This window comes from Tachypleus tridentatus, chromosome 3 (assembly GCF_004210375.1).
Source record: "Tachypleus tridentatus isolate NWPU-2018 chromosome 3, ASM421037v1, whole genome shotgun sequence".
In the NCBI taxonomy this organism is placed as follows: domain Eukaryota; kingdom Metazoa; phylum Arthropoda; class Merostomata; order Xiphosura; family Limulidae; genus Tachypleus; species Tachypleus tridentatus.
In genome coordinates this window covers 31,112,347-31,133,303 of record NC_134827.1, presented here as the reverse complement: position 1 = coordinate 31,133,303, position 20,957 = coordinate 31,112,347, and the positions used below count along the sequence as shown (strand labels likewise).

General features: G+C 35.3%; 1 protein-coding gene across 5 annotated transcripts in view; it reads right to left on the bottom strand.

Annotated features, from left to right (window-relative positions):
* Window positions 1–20,957, bottom strand: part of LOC143246631 (MFS-type transporter SLC18B1-like) — a 40,683-nt gene that overhangs the window by 11,737 nt on the left and 7,989 nt on the right. For 4 of the 5 annotated variants that reach the window (XM_076493678.1, XM_076493679.1, XM_076493676.1 and 1 more), the window contains exons 2-6: window positions 18,064–18,479; window positions 7,275–7,370; window positions 4,191–4,264; window positions 2,926–3,073; window positions 160–228 (exon numbers count right to left, since the gene is read on the bottom strand). In XM_076493678.1, coding sequence (XP_076349793.1) covers window positions 160–228; window positions 2,926–3,073; window positions 4,191–4,264; window positions 7,275–7,370; window positions 18,064–18,312 — 636 coding nt within the window. In that variant the 5' untranslated portion in view covers window positions 18,313–18,479. The remainder of the gene's footprint in view (window positions 1–159; window positions 229–2,925; window positions 3,074–4,190; window positions 4,265–7,274; window positions 7,371–18,063; window positions 18,480–20,957) is intronic. The other variant, XM_076493680.1, reaches the window with a different exon arrangement.

Sequence of the window (20,957 nt, the reverse complement as noted above, 5' to 3'; positions counted from 1 at the left end):
TGTCTGATAAGAACATTTGTAATTAGGAAACCTGTGACCTTAGTGTGTGCATAACAATACTCAGTGACGAAACTACAACTTAGTAGAGGTACAGACTGTTCCTGTGGGTTTATAAACAGTGGGACAATGTTTTGACTGCTATAACCAAATGGTACATACCTGATAAAGTGCGCCGCCAAGGGTAGGTCCTGTAATGAGACCTATTCCTAAACATGTCTCTAATAAAGACTTGAATATAAAAAAGAAAAAAAAAAGTTATAAACAAACATGTTCTGGTGTAGAACTACTAACACATTCTTACACAACAGAATATACGATAAAAATAGATATAGACAAACATGTTCTGGTGTAGAACTACTAACACATTCTTACACAACAGAATATACGATAAAAATAGATACAGACAAACATGTTCTGGTGTAGAACTACTAACACATTCTTACACAACAGAATATACGATAAAAATAGATACAGACAAACATGTTCTGGTGTAGAACTACTAACACATTCTTATACAACAGAATATACGATAAAAATAGATACAGACAAACATGTTCTGGTGTAGAACTACTAACACATTCTTACACAACAGAATATACGATAAAAATAGATATAGACAAACATGTTCTGGTGTAGAACTACTAACACATTCTTACACAACAGAATATACGATAAAAATAGATATAGACAAACATGTTCTGGTGTAGAACTACTAACACATTCTTACACAACAGAATATACGATAAAAATAGATATAGACAAACATGTTCTGGTGTAGAACTACTAACACATTCTTACACAACAGAATATACGATAAAAATAGATATAGACAAACATGTTCTGGTGTAGAACTACTAACACATTCTTACACAACAGAATATACGATAAAAATAGATATAGACAAACATGTTCTGGTGTAGAACTACTAACACATTCTTACACAACAGAATATACGATAAAAATAGATATAGACAAACATGTTCTGGTGTAGAACTACTAACACATTCTTACACAACAGAATATACGATAAAAATAGATACAGACAAACATGTTCTGGTGTAGAACTACTAACACATTCTTACACAACAGAATATACGATAAAAATAGATACAGACAAACATGTTCTGGTGTAGAACTACTAACACATTCTTACACAACAGAATATACGATAAAAATAGATACAGACAAACATGTTCTGGTGTAGAACTACTAACACATTCTTATACAACAGAATATACGATAAAAATAGATACAGACAAACATGTTCTGGTGTAGGACTACTAACACATTCTTATACAACAGAATATACGATAAAAATAGATACAGACAAACATGTTCTGGTGTAGAACTACTAACACATTCTTATACAACAGAATATACGATAAAAATAGATACAGACAAACATGTTCTGGTGTAGAACTACTAACACATTCTTATACAACAGAATATACGATAAAAATAGATACAGACAAACATGTTCTGGTGTAGAACTACTAACACATTCTTATACAACAGAATATACGATAACAATAGATATAGACAAACATGTTCTGGTGTAGAGCTACTAACACATTCTTACACAACAGGATATACGGAAGTGAGCATCGATAATTAAAACTATGAGTTACTTGATACAAACACAAATAATTGTTACGAATTTACTGAAAACCAATCATATAATGTTTGAACGATGAAATAAGGATACAATGTTTGCTTTACTTGATTTTTGTTGTTTTAAAAACTCTATAGAGGGCCGAGTTTACCTATATCATTATTATATGGCTTTGGTTTGTTTTTAATTTCGCGCAAAGCTACACGAGGGCTATGTGCGTTAGCCGTCCCTAATTTTGCAGTGTAAGACTAGAGGGAAGGCAGCTAGTCCTCACCACCCACCGCCAACTGTTGGGCTACTCTTTTATCAACGAACAGTGTGATTGAACGTCATATTATAACGCCTCCAAGGCTGAAAGGGCGAACATGTTTGGTGTGACGAGGAATCGAACCTGCGTCTCTCGGACTACGAGTCGAATGCCTTAGTCACCTGGCTATGTCGGGCCTTATTCTTCAGAATCACTGGGATAAGTCTTAATATGTCATTACTGAAACTACATCAACAATTCGTGTTTTACCAATTCTACGTAGAGATTTTCTGCGTGTATTCTGTTAAGCAGAAAGCCACACAATGGGCCACCTTTATGTCAATGGTGTGTGGGGTGGCTTCTTTTGTTAGGGATTAGCAAAAGAAGTCTTGAAGGTACACCAAGTGGTAATACGTTTCCAAAACATAACACATTCGGATTTCGTTAAAAAAAACAACAACAATGTACTTTAATTATTTTAATTAGGTACTTTTCATAATTTCTTGTTAAAAGTATTATTATGTAAGCCCCCAGTGGCACAGAGGTATATCTGTGGACTTACAGCTCTAGAAAGCTGGTTTCGATAACTTTTTAATTATTTTAATTAGGTACTTTTCATAATTTCTTGCTAAAATATTATCTAAACCCCCAGTGGCACAGAGGTATATCTGTGGACTTACAACTCTAGAAACCTGGTTTCGATACCTTTGGTGGGCAGAGCACCAGAGGTTCTTTACGTAGGTTTGTGCGCTTAACTACAAACGAATAAACAATCTAATACAATTTGTACTTTTTTTATTACGGTTATTCATGTATTTAAAAACTTTGTATAAAAGTAATTTTAAAATCAGTCGCTTTGCGTTGGTATTGTATTGCTTTCAAGAAATTTGATATAATGTTTTGGGTTTTATTAGAAAACTTATTATCTTAGATACAACTAAAAGAACGAAATTTAAGAAATGCTGTTTCCTATAGGAATTTTGTTAGACATTAACAATGAGATTATGTTACAATCCTTCTTGTTTGTCAAGTAAGAAAAACAAATTAAAACGTGAGAACTACTTACGAACGTTGTTGCCACGGAGTTAGGAAACTCTAAAGCTATAATAGAATAACTTGACGTTTTAGCTGCAGCTGATCCAATACCTTCAGCTATCCTCACGAATATTGCAAGATAAACGAACGGGTTTCCATTGGGTGCTCGGTCTAGGATGCTAAGAAAAGGAGAAATACCTATCAATGATATTCGATGATAGGTCCGGTTCGTCATTTCGTTATATCTTATCTAGCTTAAGTCTAGTATTAAAAACCACGTGTCTGCGCATTCTTCTGCTCTCCTGTATTATATCATGTTTTCTTAATTAAGTTTGACGTTAAGAATCACGTGTCCAAGAGTTCTTGTTTTTTTTTCTTGTAATAGGTTATGGTTTCCTGTTTAAGATTAGTATTAAAAATCACGTGTCTAACTATTGCTATGCTGCCCTATAGTTGTGTGTTGATTTTAATTAAGACCCACATGTCCAAGTGTTTCTATACTCCCCTAATAAATCCACAAAGAGAAAAGTTCTATCTTCTAACGGTAATTCTTTTCTAAAGTATTTTCTTACGCGATCCCAGTGACACCTGCCGGTGAATAAAAGCAGTAATATCATTCTGTTTAGGTAGCACATCAGAACCGAAGTTGAGAATGGGTAGAGTATATCATGGGTATAGTTATAATGATGGTATATCATAGATATCGTATATCATGGAAAACTAATTATATAAAGACGAATGCGGTGTTTTTAAATCTAAAGTTTTAAAACTTGTTTTGTTGTTATTGCATCAAGCGCTTTAAAACTGGTTTTCCTGAAATTGTATCTCAAGTTCTGAGAGTGGTTTTAGTGATATGTCTAAAGTTATAAAATGGTTTTGATGATATAACGTCTAAAGCTGCAAAATGTGGTTTTGGTATCATGACATTTAAACTTTAGCGTATAAAAGTAGTTGTTATGTGTATATAACAGGTAGTTAAGCACAATGCTACAGAATGGGCTATCTGTGCTTTGCCAATCCCGGGTATTGAAACCAGGTTTCTGATGTTGTAGATCCAGAGGCATACCATTGTGCCACTGGGGATGGTGTATTGTGTGTGTGTGTCAATGTTCATATTTGCAACAGGTATTACGTCACATGAGTAACTGATGTGTCATTATTTCTCCAACATATTTACAAGAGGTTATGCAGTAAGAGAATACATCATCAGAAATGTGTGAACATACCCAACCAATAACGAAGAGCTTTTACAGTCAGTCATTAAGACAACACGTTGTCAGAAATGTGTGAACATACCCGAACAATATTGACGATACGCCGATAACAGATATTCCGGAGTTTAGCATGAAGGAAGGTGTTACATGAGATATCTGTAAAACCAAAACAATTATTACAATAAAACTCCAGAGTTACACGTTTTACTTTTTTTGACAACAATTATCACAATAAAACTCCAGAGTTACACGTTTTACTTTTCTTGACAACAATTATCACAATAAAACTCCAGAGTTACACGTTTTACTTTTCTTGACAACAATTATCACAATAAAACTCCAGAGTTACACGTTTTACTTTTCTTGACAACAATTATCACAATAAAACTCCAGAGTTACACGTTTTACTTTTCTTGACAACAATTATTACAATAAAACTCCAGAGTTACACGTTTTACTTTTCTTGACAACAATTATTACAATAAAACTCCAGAGTTACACGTTTTACTTTTCTTGACAACAATTATTACAATAAAACTCCAGAGTTACACGTTTTACTTTTCTTGACAATTATAATTTTTATTTCAATACTAAATGTAATTTTTTCTCTTTACAATCAAACTTAAACGTGACACTTGTTTGGAACTACGTAGAAATTGTTACTCTAGCTAAAACATTTCTTCAAGTTGTTCCTTTGCACATATATTATAATTATACAGCAGAGATCAACAGTTGAACATACAATCGTTCGTTCATGAAAGCTAATATTAAAACAAGTAATGAATGGCACAAACACTAATCAGAAATAGAGTTATTATTTGTAACACATCTGCTTAAACTGTTACAAGGTTAACATAATCCAAGTTACCGCACTTAACGTCAAATGTTAAGAATTAATAAAAATAACCTCATCGTATCATTTCTAATGATGTACAAACAGTGTTTCCCTAAAAACTACAGACTTAATATCCATTTGAAAGAGAGAGAACTGAAAATGTTTATATAAGATTATTAACCTGCGATGTCCTGGTGAATGTTTTATGGAATAAATATATCAACATATTTTACAATAAGTAATGCAGAATCTGACTGTTGTGTTCTTGTGAAAGGGTGTGTTTTTTCTTATAGCAAAGCCACATCGGACTCTGCTCAGCCCACCGAGAGGAATCGAACCCCTGATTTTAGGGTTGTAAATCCGGAGACATACCGCTGTACTAGCGGGGGGCTCTTGTGAAAGGAAAATAGTTTATTATAACACTATGTAACACGAATTTTGTTCTTGGATAGTATGTGTTATTTTTTAATTGCTTATGTTGTAAAAGTACAGAAAATGGCCATTATTCCCTTCAAACTTTGCTTTTGTGACATGGATAATGAAATTTAGAAATTAACCTATTTTCTATGTAAAAAGTGCAAATTTGCACATTTTAATTTACATAAGGTCTGAATAAAACAACATATGAATCAAGATTTACATGTATTTATACTAAAGTTATACAAAATGTTTAGAAGTGGGTAGTTTTTCGAAATTTGCGACTGTAATGTAAATCACTTTCACGTATCAGCCCCCAAACATAATCTCCCATCATGTTTTCGTTATACGCTCCCAGATCACAATAGCAAAGTTTGAAGAGAAAAATAGGTCTTTACCATTTACTTTACGCATAAGCAATTGGGAAATAACACTTTCTGTCCAAAAACAAGAAAAAGTAAAAATTTTATTACATAGTGTTATATAAGTAATGCATAACCTGACTGTTGTGTTATTGTGAAAGGAAAATAATTTATGATTACACAGGTTAGCAGAATCTGACTGTTGCGATCTTGTGAAAAGATATTGTTAATAAACGGTTTAAAAAGATTTACAAAAGTCACTGGTCAAATGAAAAAAAAAATAAAAGTTACGTTTCTCTTCCATCCTCTGGGCCACAGGTGGCCTAGTCTTTGTGTGTGTCCTGGTTAATATTTCAAGAATTTGTGGCTTGCGTTTTGTTGTTACAAACACACGCTTTGTAAATTTGGGCCGTGTGTGCGATATAAGAGTGACAGCCAAATCTCATTGTTCGGTCAGACGAGAGTAGCCCAAGGTTTGGAGGAACATGCTAGTGACTAAATACAAAATTGACTAAACTTTTCCTATAGTATATCAACCCCAAATTAGAGATAAGTATTTGCTCACAGTTCTTATATAGCACTAAGAAAAAAGTCTGAAGATGTTGTTGTTGTTTTAAATTAAGCACAAAGCTACACAATGGGCTATCTGTGCTCTGCCCACCACAGGTATCGAAACACGGTTTTAGCGTTGTAAGTCCGCAGACACCGCTGAGACACTGGGGGTCACGTCTGAAGAAGCAACCAATTAAACACTGCTTTTTGAGATCGTTACACTGGTGAAGTACATAATAACAAAGCTCAAACTTGCACTCTTGTGCAAATAAAATCATGTGACCTCACGTGACGTGGCCAACGAATTCCATGTAAAATGTTCTAACTCGGCCAAACCATCCCAGTGTTCCTCATCGTGAATGATCAGAAAACAAGTAGTGTCATCTTTGTGTAATTATACATTATATACATCAGGCAACAAACGACTCCACCTTTGTGTAATTATACATTCTATACATGAAGCAACAAACGACGCTACCTTTGTATAATTATACATTCTGTACATTAGGCAACAGATGGCGCCACCTTTGTGTAATTGTATATTCCATACACAAGCGAGAAGAAAAGACAGTTTTAGCATTATCTGGAGGCCTAACATTAGGTTACCCGATTAACTGTTTTTCCATTTGTCGAGTGTCTTCCATTACGCCATTCACAAATTAATAATGATAAAACAAACACCGATTGTGTTGAAAGCTGTCATTTATGATCTAACTTGAGATTTTTAGATTCATTGTTCCATAACGTAATATTTGATGTTTAATTATACTGCCAACGGTCTGGTTTAGAAATGATATAAATATTAGTCAGATAAGACTAGGCCTTGACTGTAAAACTGCTAATAAAGCTTAGTTTATGACACAACGATGATTAATATGATTAAATGTTAAACATTTTTTTTTCTTTTGATGACAAAACTGTATATTAAAATTGCGTAACGTGGTTTTACCCTTGGGTGGAGACGACAACCTTAACTACGTATGAAAAATGAAATACTCACCATCTTACCACAAATCGGTGCAATAAAAAACATTGTAAGCTGGTACACCCCGAAAACAAACCCATATTCGATTGCACTCGCTCCCTTTCTTTCGGCCTGGTTCCAGTAAAATATATAATTAAATTAAAACAAGATAAACTTACACCATACACTTATATAAAACGAATATAAATGATTATTTTTTTATTTTTTTCTTATGTATATGGAGAAATATTTGCCATTTTTGTCGATTATAATTATTTTGTCTCATGGTAGAATGTTTCAAAATATAACAATTATTAAAATAGACATATTACATACATACTGAAAATAATTTTCAAATAAAGCTTATAAGACGTGTAGCTCCCCCTACAGGAAAAATATATCCACGAGCAATCTAGTAAATTCACAGACTAGTGCACTTTGTCTGTTACATGTACACACATATTAATTAATATTTGATATTAAAACGTTAGGGTGATATCTGGCGTTTCTTTTACTGATAGTTGTACTTACTGCAAGTTATAAAACCTATGAATATGTGACTTAAACTAGGATCGTACAATCTAGACAGCCCTAACTACGTCACGATCGGTATTACAAAAAACACCTATCTATTTAGTTTGTTTCATTCTCGCATTTTGGATGTTTGTCCAGTGTTTGTTTATTATTTTTCCTCGCCGAGTTGAGGCATTTTTTTAACATAATTAAACTTGCGATTTTTTTTTTAATTTCGCGCAAAGCTACACGAGGGCTATCTGCGCTAGCTGTCTCTAATTTAGCAGTGCAAGACTAGAGCAGTGATTCTCAACCTGTGTGCCGCGAGAGATTGGCAGGTGTGCCGCGGTGTTTATGAAACACATTCAACTTTCTTGGGATTTTACAAGCAAGTCGAACACATCAGTTAATAAAAGCTACTATAGAGACACTCTGAAACCTTTTAAAACATTCGATGGTTTTCATTGAACTCAAGCACTGAGAAGTTTATACTTAAGTTTTATTCTCGACTGCAACGGTTCGACTGTTAGTTTAATTGTGGCGCAACAAGCGCTTCGTACGTCATAAATGATACATCAAACAATCAAACTGCTTTCTGGAACACGTTCTCATTCTGCGGTAAGCTACAGCTACTACGCTGTAGGTAGGAATTTTATATCAACTGTAGAACTTCGTGCTTATCGTGTATGAATTAACTTTATCATTTATCCATGGAAAAATATTTAAGTAAGTCTGGTGCTGCAAAGGAGAATGTGTAAAATCAAAAGCAAGGAATCAAACGAAAATACAAAAACGAATACGTCAAATATGGTTTTATCGCTTTGGAATCGGAACATTCTCAATTACCATTCTGCCTACTCTGCAGTTCAGCTTTATCGAACGAGTCGCTTGTTCCTAGCAAACTGAAGAGACACTTGGAAACAAAACATTCAAATGTGAAGGATAAACCAAAAGAATGCTTCGAGAATCTCGCGGCTCAATAACATGAACAATCAAGGAAGCTTGTGAACTACATGAAGCTGCCCGAAAAGGATTGATTGCAAGTTATAAGGTTGTTCAATTGTTGACAAAGCGCATACGGAGGTCAAATCAGTCATTGTGCCAGCGTTACTACTCGTCGTTGAAACTATACTTAGAACGGATGCCGCCAAAAAGGTTAAGCAAGTTCCACTGTCCAATGACACAATTTCGTGCAGAATTGTAGACTTGTCGTCGGATTTGAAGATCAAGTTTGCGAACACTTCGAAGCGCCTGAAGATGAATTGTCTCTGCTATGGTTTCTTCAAGTTGATGAATCTACTGATGTTTGTGGAAAAGCTCAAGTTCTGACTTTTGTTCGATTCATGAAAGATGGAAAAATCGTAAACGAATACTTATTTTGCAAAGATTTTAAAAAGTACAGCAAAAGGCCAAGACATTTTTGAGTTGGTGAATGAAAACATTTTGCTCTTCAAATTACACTGAAACAACTGTGTCAGCGTTTGTACCGATGGCTGTTCTTCAATGTAAGGATAAAGGAAGGGATTCGTTACTCTGTTTGCCGTCTTTAATTTAGCAGTGTAAGCCTAGAGGGAAGTCACCACCACCCATCGTCAACTCTTGGGGTACTCTTTTACCAACGAATAGTGGGATTGACCGTACCATTATAACGCTCCCACGGCTGGAAAGGCGAGCATGTTTGGTGTGACAAGGATTGGAACCAGCGACCCTCAGGGCAATAAAAATCGCGCCGGTTGGAAAATTATAACATGAAGAACAGTTTTACTAATATTTTATAAAAAAAAACTACCTAGCAATAAATAATGTAACTTAAACATCGGAATATTAAAAAATATACATTCAAATTAATTAGCCTTGAATTTGTCTTCCGGAGTCTTTAATGATTACAAATATATTGTACAAATTACCATTGATAGATGGCAGTACATACAAGTTTGTTGTTTTCAGTAGCTTTTTCGTTCAACTAGTTTGAGATAAAATTGTTACATTTCGTTTAGGTGGTAAAACAGAAGCAAAAAACAACAACAACAAAAGTTGTAATATTCGGTGTTGATTTTTTTGTATTAATAAAGTAAAATATGTTGAGTGTTAAGAATTTTTGTTTTCAAAATTTAAAAAAAAGTTTTTTGAATTAAGCACAAAGCTACTCACTGGGCTATCTGTGCTCTGCCCACCACGGGTATCGAAACCCGGTTTTTAGCGTTGTATGTCCGCAGACATACCGCTGAGCCATTAGGGAGCGTTTTCAAAATAATGTTTATTACTATTGTTTGAATATTTTTAATCTAATTTTTTTCATGATGGAAATATGGAGACTTTTTACAGAAAACTAATGCAGGGTTAATCTCAACCTTTGACTAGGAAAACCTACCTACTTGGAGTGAACCTAAAATTCAACGTGGGGGCGTTATAATGTGACGATCAATCCCACTACTCGTTGGTAAAAGAGTAGCCCAAGAGTTGGCGGTGGATGGTGATGACTATTTGCCTTCCCTCTAGTTTTACACTGCTAAATTAGGGACGGCTAGCGTAGATAGCCCTCGTAAAGCTTTGCGTGAAATTTACAAAAACAAAAACACAATAAAAGTGTATCTGGAAAGCTTGCATCTTTTCTGAGACGTTTATATAATTAACAATATCCAGAAATAGACAAAAATAAACAAACGTTGTTTATATGGATATTGTTTTGACTTTCGTAAAACAAAATAAAAGCGTAGTTGTTCCTTAACATATCTCACAGAAGTGTCTCAAATAGAAAAATTAAGGAAATAAGAAGCGTCAGAATGCGTGTCAAGATGAGCCGCGTGTCTTGCGTTAGTTAATTAATTATTTATTAATTTTAAAATGACTGATTAGAGGGAAGAGTGCTATCATAAACATCCACTGCCAACTCTTAAGCTGCTCTTTACCGACGAATAGTGGGATCGACCATAACACCGCCATGGCTGAAGGGATGCCCATGTTTGGTGAAGTGCTCTGATCCCATGACCAGGTTAAGGAAAAAGGTCTGTAAAACAAGCAGAATAGAGAAACGAATGTGTTATTTCTGTTATTTATTAATACTGTCTGGCCTAATACTCAATTAAACCTTAATTGGAACGACCTATATATTGTGAGTCGAATACCCTGACCACCCAGTAAATAAAACAGCTTTGATTTTATAGATTCTTCGCGTTTTTTTTTTTTTTCTACTGATCGAAAATTTGATTGGGACTAATAAAAAATGCCACAATGCCATAGTTATTTACAAATTCTGTTTCTGGGCGTGTTTTAAGCCCCCCCCCGCTCGTACAGCGGTATGTCTCCGGATTTACAACGCTAAAATCAGGGGTTCGATTCCCCTCGGTGGGCTGAGCAGATAGTCCGATGTGGCTTTGCTATAAGAAAAACAAACAAACAAGCGTGTTTTAATTACTACGGAAATAACTATTTCCATACTATTTATCATTTCAACCATGCTTCCGTGGATCAGTCATCCAGAATTTGGGTTCTGAGGCAACTTTAATAAATAACATCATTCCGGAATGGGCTAAAACTATTTTTCAGGTTGAACTGCAATTTCACAAAAGTTTTCCAAATACATTCGCAGTGACGATATTCCAAGATTTTCACTCCAATAGTACACAGCAGTAAATTAAAAGTGTGTTGTTCACTTACCCTCTCAGTTTTTAGGCTCTAAGATCAAGTATAGATTGTTGTGTTCTTAGATATTTTTTCACATTATTGCTCTTTCTTTTCGGAGTAGGTACAAAGGTCATCACCTCGGGGTCAGTGTGATAATTCTCACCACCTTGATCAATGGCACTCGACTGTTTTCAGTGAAGCTCGCTTGCAGCTATGCCGAACAGATCGTACTGCAGGTGCTAGCCGAGACCCAGACTTCAATCGACGAAAGCGCCATCTAGCTGTTTCAAAAACTTGTTCTACAATGTTTAACTTCGCTTTAACTTCTTTGAATGACATCTACTAACACAGCGGTGAAAGTACAGCTTTTCTCTGGCATAGTTTTTTGTATATCGTTGGTTGATGAGAAAAGTTTTGTATCATTATATTTTTTTTATAGATGTCGCTTCCAATCACGTTCATGAACCATCTGAATCTTTCGGGAGTAAGTAACATGGTAAGCAGAAACCTTAATATAATCATGTAGGACGCAAGAAATAGATTGTTTTTGTCAAGTACACTGAAACTCGATGTCTTCCGTCATGTTTGACGTCGCTGTGTACTTGATACCAAAGGACTGTTGAATTGAATGGATGTTATTCCAACAACTTCTTGGAGTGATACAACCATGCCACGAATGGTGACACAAAATCCAAGGGATCCTCAGAAGTATTGCTAGACATTTCATCTTCATCACTTTCCAATGGAGTAACACAATTAGTCCATTTCGTCTTCATCACTCTCTAATGGAGTAACACAATTAGTCCATTTCGTCTTCATCACTCTCTAATGGAGTAACACAATTAGTCCATTTCGTCTTCATCACTCTCTAATGGAGTAACACAATTAGTCCATTTCGTCTTCATCACTCTCTAATGGAGTAACACAATTAGTCCATTTCGTCTTCATCACTCTCTAATGGAGTAACACAATTAGTCCATTTCGTCTTCATCACTCTCTAATGGAGTAACACAATTAGTCCATTTCATCTTCATCACTCTCTAATGGAGTAACACAATTAGTCCATTTCATCTTCATCACTCTCTAATGGAGTAACACAATTAGTCCATTTCATCTTCATCACTCTCTAATGGAGTAACACAATTAGTCCATTTCATCTTCATCACTCTCTAATGGAGTAACACAATTAGTCCATTTCATCTTCATCACTCTCTAATGGAGTAACACAATTAGTCCATTTCATCTTCATCACTCTCTAATGGAGTAACACAATTAGTCCATTTCGTCTTCATCACTCTCTAATGGAGTAACACAATTAGTCCATTTCGTCTTCATCACTCTCTAATGGAGTAACACAATTAGTCCATTTCGTCTTCATCACTCTCTAATGGAGTAACACAATTAGTCCATTTCGTCTTCATCACTCTCTAATGGAGTAACACAATTAGTCCATTTCATCTTCATCACTCTCTAATGGAATAACACAATTAATCCATTTCATCTTCATCACTCTCTAATGGAGTAACACAATTAGTCCATTTCGTCTTCATCACTCTCTAATGGAGTAACACAATTAGTCCATTTCGTCTTCATCACTCTCTAACGGAGTAACACAATTAGTCCATTTCGTCTTCATCACTCTCTAACGGAGTAACACAATTAGTCCATTTCGTCTTCATCACTCTCTAACGGAGTAACACAATTAGTCCATTTCGTCTTCATCACTCTCTAACGGAGTAACACAATTAGTCCATTTCGTCTTCATCACTCTCTAATGGAGTAACACAATTAGTCCATTTCGTCTTCATCACTCTCTAACGGAGTAACACAATTAGTCCATTTCGTCTTCATCACTCTCTAATGGAGTAACACAATTAGTCCATTTCGTCTTCATCACTCTCTAATGGAGTAACACAATTAGTCCATTTCGTCTTCATCACTCTCTAATGGAGTAACACAATTAGTCCATTTCGTCTTCATCACTCTCTAATGGAGTAACACAATTAGTCCATTTCGTCTTCATCACTCTCTAATGGAGTAACACAATTAGTCCATTTCGTCTTCATCACTCTCTAATGGAGTAACACAATTAGTCCATTTCGTCTTCATCACTCTCTAATGGAGTAACACAATTAGTCCATTTCGTCTTCATCACTCTCTAATGGAGTAACACAATTAGTCCATTTCATCTTCATCACTCTCTAATGGAATAACACAATTAGTCCATTTCGTCTTCATCACTCTCTAATGGAGTAACACAATTAGTCCATTTCGTCTTCATCACTCTCTAATGGAGTAACACAATTAGTCCATTTCATCTTCATCACTCTCTAATGGAGTAACACAATTAGTCCATTTCGTCTTCATCACTCTCTAATGGAGTAACACAATTAGTCCATTTCATCTTCATCACTCTCTAATGGAATAACACAATTAATCCATTTCATCTTCATCACTCTCTAATGGAGTAACACAATTAGTCCATTTCATCTTCATCACTCTCTAATGAAGTAACACAATTAGTCCATTTCATCTTCATCACTCTCTAATGGAATAACACAATTAATCCATTTCATCTTCATCACTCTCTAATGGAGTAACACAATTAGTCCATTTCATCTTCATCACTCTCTAATGGAGTAACACAATTAGTCCATTTCATCTTCATCACTCTCTAATGGAGTAACACAATTAGTCCATTTCATCTTCATCACTCTCTAATGGAGTAACACAATTAGTCCATTTCATCTTCATCACTCTCTAATGGAGTAACACAATTAGTCCATTTCGTCTTCATCACTCTCTAATGGAGTAACACAATTAGTCCATTTCGTCTTCATCACTCTCTAATGGAGTAACACAATTAGTCCATTTCACCTTCATCACTCTCTAATGGAGTAACACAATTAGTCCATTTCATCTTCATCACTCTCTAATGGAGTAACACAATTAGTCCATTTCATCTTCATCACTCTCTAATGGAGTAACACAATTAGTCCATTTCATCTTCATCACTCTCTAATGGAGTAACACAATTAGTCCATTTCATCTTCATCACTCTCTAATGGAGTAACACAATTAGTCCATTTCATCTTCATCACTCTCTAATGGAGTAACACAATTAGTCCATTTCATCTTCATCACTCTCTAATGGAGTAACACAATTAGTCCATTTCGTCTTCATCACTCTCTAATGGAGTAACACAATTAGTCCATTTCATCTTCATCACTCTCTAATGGAGTAACACAATTAGTCCATTTCGTCTTCATCACTCTCTAATGGAGTAACACAATTAGTCCATTTCATCTTCATCACTCTCTAATGGAGTAACACAATTAGTCCATTTCGTCTTCATCACTCTCTAATGGAGTAACACAATTAGTCCATTTCATCTTCATCACTCTCTAATGGAGTAACACAATTAGTCCATTTCGTCTTCATCACTCTCTAATGGAGTAACACAATTAGTCCATTTCGTCTTCATCACTCTCTAATGGAGTAACACAATTAGTCCATTTCGTCTTCATCACTCTCTAATGGAGTAACACAATTAGTCCATTTCGTCTTCATCACTCTCTAATGGAGTAACACAATTAGTCCATTTCATCTTCATCACTCTCTAATGGAGTAACACAATTAGTCCATTTCATCTTCATCACTCTCTAATGGAGTAACACAATTAGTCCATTTCATCTTCATCACTCTCTAATGGAGTAACACAATTAGTCCATTTCGTCTTCATCACTCTCTAATGGAGTAACACAATTAGTCCATTTCATCTTCATCACTCTCTAATGGAGTAACACAATTAGTCCATTTCGTCTTCATCACTCTCTAATGGAGTAACACAATTAGTCCATTTCATCTTCATCACTCTCTAATGGAGTAACACAATTAGTCCATTTCGTCTTCATCACTCTCTAATGGAGTAACACAATTAGTCCATTTCGTCTTCATCACTCTCTAATGGAGTAACACAATTAGTCCATTTCATCTTCATCACTCTCTAATGGAGTAACACAATTAGTCCATTTCGTCTTCATCACTCTCTAATGGAGTAACACAATTCCATTTCGTCTTCATCACTCTCTAATGGAGTAACACAATTAGTCCATTTCATCTTCATCACTCTCTAATGGAGTAACACAATTAGTCCATTTCCTTCATCACTCTCTATGGAGTAACACAATTAGTCCATTTCAGCTTCATCACTCTAATGGAGTAACACAATTAGTCCATTTCATCTTCATCACTCTCTAATGGAGTAACACAATTAGTCCATTTCATCTTCATCACTCTCTAATGGAGTAACACAATTAGTCCATTTCGTCTTCATCACTCTCTAATGGAGTAACACAATTAGTCCATTTCATCTTCATCACTCTCTAATGGAGTAACATAATTAGTCCATTTCATCTTCATCACTCTCTAATGGAGTAACACAATTAGTCCATTTCATCTTCATCACTCTCTAATGGAGTAACACAATTAGTCCATTTCATTTTCATCACTCTCTAATGGAGTAACATACAGCATAGTTAATACTTCTTTCTTCGGGCCTGTAGTTTGCTCTGCGGATGTTTCTCATCTGCTTTTCATGACATTTTGACCTTTTGATCTAAACTGTTGCATCCACACTGACATTAAGGGCATTTGCTATAAGTACCGCACAAACATACTTTGCACTTAGAAGCCATTTGCACTTTTTCCTATATTAACATTGCTTTAACAGCACAAGATCACCACACTTACTCACTGAATGCTGATAATGGTTTTGTGTATAGCAGTGGATCTGGTTTACACAAAGGGTGTAGCAATCGCCCGCTTTTTATCCAATTCGGTTTTGATAAAAGTGTTACCAAGTAAACAAACGACCCGGAATGACTTTAAAATTTGATTCTGCAAAATTCTGGGTGCGTGGTCCGTGGAGGCACTGTTTAAAATGTTCATGACTTGCACATCCGGAACACTAGTTTCCATCTTTTGTTATTTTTTCTGGGGTCATGTACAAGTCACATGACAATCAGCACTGTGGTGCTATAGTACTAAGTGTTTTTGTTGTTCGTTACTTAGGCCTAAGGGAATCATGAACGTATTTATTTCTGTTGTTCCTTTGTGGTTTGTTTTTTTAAAACAATACAAAAAACACGTTCACATTCCTCTTCGTTATCAAGACAATGAACAATGGCCGATAAAATGTATCTAGAATTCCGTACAATGTTTTGTTTTCAGACAATGAGTATCTTTATCCAAGCGAATTAAACGACATCTATCTTATCAGCGACGTACAGCGGTTTGGTAAAAAGCAAAATTTAATTTCATATGACGTAATGAATGACACAATAATTTAAATAGCTAAAATCAGGTGGATTTAGTTTGACCAGTTTCATCTGAACAAATATAAAAATTATCGCAAAATGAGCTCATTGCCCAAGATACAACGAATTTCTCCAACAACCACGAAACTGAAACCCTAGAGGTTAGCACAACCGTGTATTTTGAATAATTTCCAAGCCTAGACTTCAGTACAAACACGATGATTGTAGCTACTTATTAATATCCATTTTCAAAGCTTCGAGGTACATCGCTTTATTTGTGGTCAGTTAGTAGATATAACCGTCACTAATTTTACAATACATCGGTCTCAGTAACAGGTCATTTTGTCTGTTTGCAGATAAGAACCACTGTATATTAAAAAACAAGAAGTATTGGTAATTAATCATAATATATATCTGGTTTATATATAAATTCAACAAATATTACAAGAAACTGTGATAAACGTTTAATGAGAACAGTTCTCCACTTGCAAACAGTTAATAAGGAGAACAGATAGAACAAAAGAAGCTGGAAATGACATTACCCTCAGTACCCCTTATCCAAGACCACGAGAAAAGCATCTGAAATCACTAAAAAATACTAAAAAAAATTAAAATAATCATTTGTTAGCCGCAAGAAAGTTAATACAAAATACAAATTAGTTGTGAATACGTTTCATTAGTTGAAGAGATAATGGTTCAAGTACTACAATAAAAGTTCAAAACAAGTTTTCTATTGTTAAAGTATTATTTGTGTGATAAAAGAGAGCAATCGATATTACGTCTTATTGATTTTATGTGATTTAATTGGACTATTAATTTTATTGGAGATTTTTGTATTGTTAATATATTATGGTTTTATCTAGATCGACATATTTTGTCTGTTGAGAAAATAACGTATTAAAAATGACTTTATATTTCGGTCTGGCATGGACAGGTGGGTTAAGGCGTTTGACTCGTAATCCGAAGGTTGCAGGTTCGAACCCCCCTCGCACCGAACATGCTCGCCCTTTCAGCCGTGGAGGAGTTATAATGTGATGGTCAATTCCGCTATTCGTTGGTAAAAAGAGTAGCCCAAGAGTTGGCGGTGGGTGGTGATGATAGCTGCTTTCCCTATAGTCTTACACTGCTAAAATAGAGACGGCTATCGCAGATAGCCCTCGAATAGCCTTGCGCGAAATTCCAAAACAAACAAACAAATAGACTTTATATTTTGCTTTCTACCACTGGTAAATAATTTTGGTTGCACAATACACATGTGGCTGAATTTCTGGAACCAAAACTAAAATAAATTATTTAACCTGCAAGACTTTCATGAATTATGTTATATTATAATAAACAAATTTCAAACCGTTGCCGAGGAGGAACTTACCTCCTGGGGGAAAAAAGGAGCTTGGAGAGAAATGCTAGCACCAATGCAAAAGTTTCCGTAAGCGAGGGTGAGGAGCGTGAGCCACTGTACAGACGTGTACTTTTCCTTTTTCTTTGGTTCAATGTTCGTGATTTTATCTTTATGGCTAGATTCTGTATCCGTATCCTGGTTATCTTCCTCTGTTGACTTGTACACTTTAATCTCAACCGAGTTTTCTTCTAGTAGACGAGACTTTTCATCTGTTTCCATGACGGACGGTCTTTGAAGACTTTTTTCAGTATTAATGATTTCTGAGACCCAGTTTCTTTCCTGTTAGTTCTGAATGTGTTGGAAGTTAACGTCCACCCAAGACAGATATTTACCAAAACCAATTTCGCCTTCAAACCTTCTATACAATCTTTAAATTTGTATCCTACCTAGAAAACAAAAGGACCTTGAAATAACTTTCCTAAATAATTTTTAAATATAAATAAATAGATAAAAATAACACAAAATTAATTAATTATTTAAACAGACACAAAAAGTTTAATTATTTAAGGCAGATCTTTGGATGTTTGAAGCATTTGTGGGCTAGATGTTTAGAGCGCTCGACTCGCAATCTGAGGGTCACGAGTTCGAATTTCCTTCCCCAAATGTGTTCTTTTTTCAGCCATGGGGGCGTTATAAGGTGGCTGTCAATATCACTAATTGTTAGTAAAATAGTAGCCCAAGAATTGGAGGTAGATGGTGATGACTAACCATCGTTATAATGTGGCTGTCAATATCACTAATTGTTGGTAAAATAGTAGCCCAAGAGTTGGAGGTAGATGGTAATGACTAACCATCTTTTCTTCAGCTGCTAAATTAGGAACGGCTAGCGCAGATAGTTCTCGTATAGCTTTGCGCGAAATTCAAACCAAACCAAGACAAACAAAACCGAAGAATTCTTTTTTACTCTCTCTCAAGATATTTGAATGAAAAAATGGGATTTCCACATCTGCTTTTCTACCATCAACGTACTATACCTCTAAGAGTATTATTCAAGGTACTTTCCAGTAATCAGCCAAACGTACTGATAGAAATATTGAAGTCTAAAAGCTCAGTACCTCAGTTCATTTTAAAAATGCAACATTGAAGTTCAGATGACAAAACTAAAGGATGATGTTAATCAAACTTCCATGTAAAACAGTGTAAGGAAACTCAAATAATAGATGTTTACATAAGGTAGATGTACCTGGATGCTGTGGAAAAAGAGGCTTAAACATATTATTACAGTAGACAATTCTGACGTAATAATTACACACTGCGAAAGACAAACTCCTATTCCTTCTGTACTGATATAACAAATTGTATCACGTGATCAGAAAAATGATGTAACTGTGGTTTTGCCACAAAGTGAGCAATTGTTAAGTAGTATGTATTCAAATATATGTGTGCCAGTGTGTTTAAGTATAGCATTTGATCACATCTATTACACAAACAATAACGAACTTGCCGACATCTGTTAATGTATCTTTGAAAAAACTGACCAGGTTACAAGCTAGCATGTTTACGTTTGTTTGTTTCTGAATTTCGCGCAAAACCAAAGGCAATCTGCACTAGCCGTCCCAAATTTAGCAGTATAAGGCTAGAGGTAAGACAGCTAGACATCACCACCCTCCGCCAACTCTTGGGCTACTCTTTTATCAACAAACAGTGGGATTGACCGTTATATTACAACGCCCCAACGATCATGTCTGAAAACGTGAGGTCCGAAACTAAAAGAAAAAAACAACAAAAATTACAGGACACTACAGGTTACCTTAGGTTACTTCAGGTTACTTTAGACACTACAGGTTACTTCAGGTTACTTTAGACACTACAGGTTACTTTAGGTTACTTTAAACACATCCTGCGATACTATCACACTTCACGTCGGTTTCTTGCGAATCGGTTTTTTTTTAAAAAGTTTCAAACATGGTGCTTCCAGGATCCTCAGGGAGTAAGAAACACCTTACTATTCAAGGATATGTCCGCCCTAGGTCATACCGAGTACACTTGCCATGTTTGGTGTTGCTAGCTCCAGACCTATGGGAGAAGTTCGTGGACAAACCAATTCACAAACACACTACGAGAATTTATACAGGATATGAGAAGTCTGTAGCAATGGTTCAGCTGATTTATTATTCTAAATTATACAGTATAAAAGTTATTTAAATATAACAAAAGTACATATGAAGCCTACTTTACTATGTGATTCCCCACTTGTCACCAAGTTCTACTGTTTTGGGGAAATTCCAGCCCTTATCGGTAATCATGGATAATAACAAATTGAAAGACCAAGAGCGGGCTTCTGGTGGGCTATATACTAACACCGTGCAAGGGTACATATTCTTCAACTACCATGCAGAGATAGGTTCGCTACAGAGAATAAAAGCCAATTAAAAATACCTTTCATCATTCTCATTTAATATCTTCATTAAACGTGTTTACATTTCATTGTGCACTACGCTACGATTTTGAAGAGTTGAAAGCTTGTCCAAAAATTATTGAACACTGACGTAATATCCTGAACCAGCTATTGTTACCTTTTATCATCATTAATGCATCAACGTTAAGAATTTGAAACCGAAACCATGTAATAATTTGTCGATATTTTGGAACGCCACCGATGACAACAAGGGTTAAAAACATAAATGCAGTGCTTATTAGGAATTTTTCATAGACCTATCGAACAAACCGCTGAAGTTTATAAATTGTTGAATTAATTATTTTTTTTTTTTGTTTTTTTAGATATTTCATTAAAAAATGGCTGGGCGTGACCATGAAGTTCGTGTGCCGGACTGTAGTCCTGAACAGTGTGCATCGTTCGCGTTCCTTTACTGAAAAACAACTATCAAATAAAAATTCACGAGCCACACTTTAAAGCCGTGGGT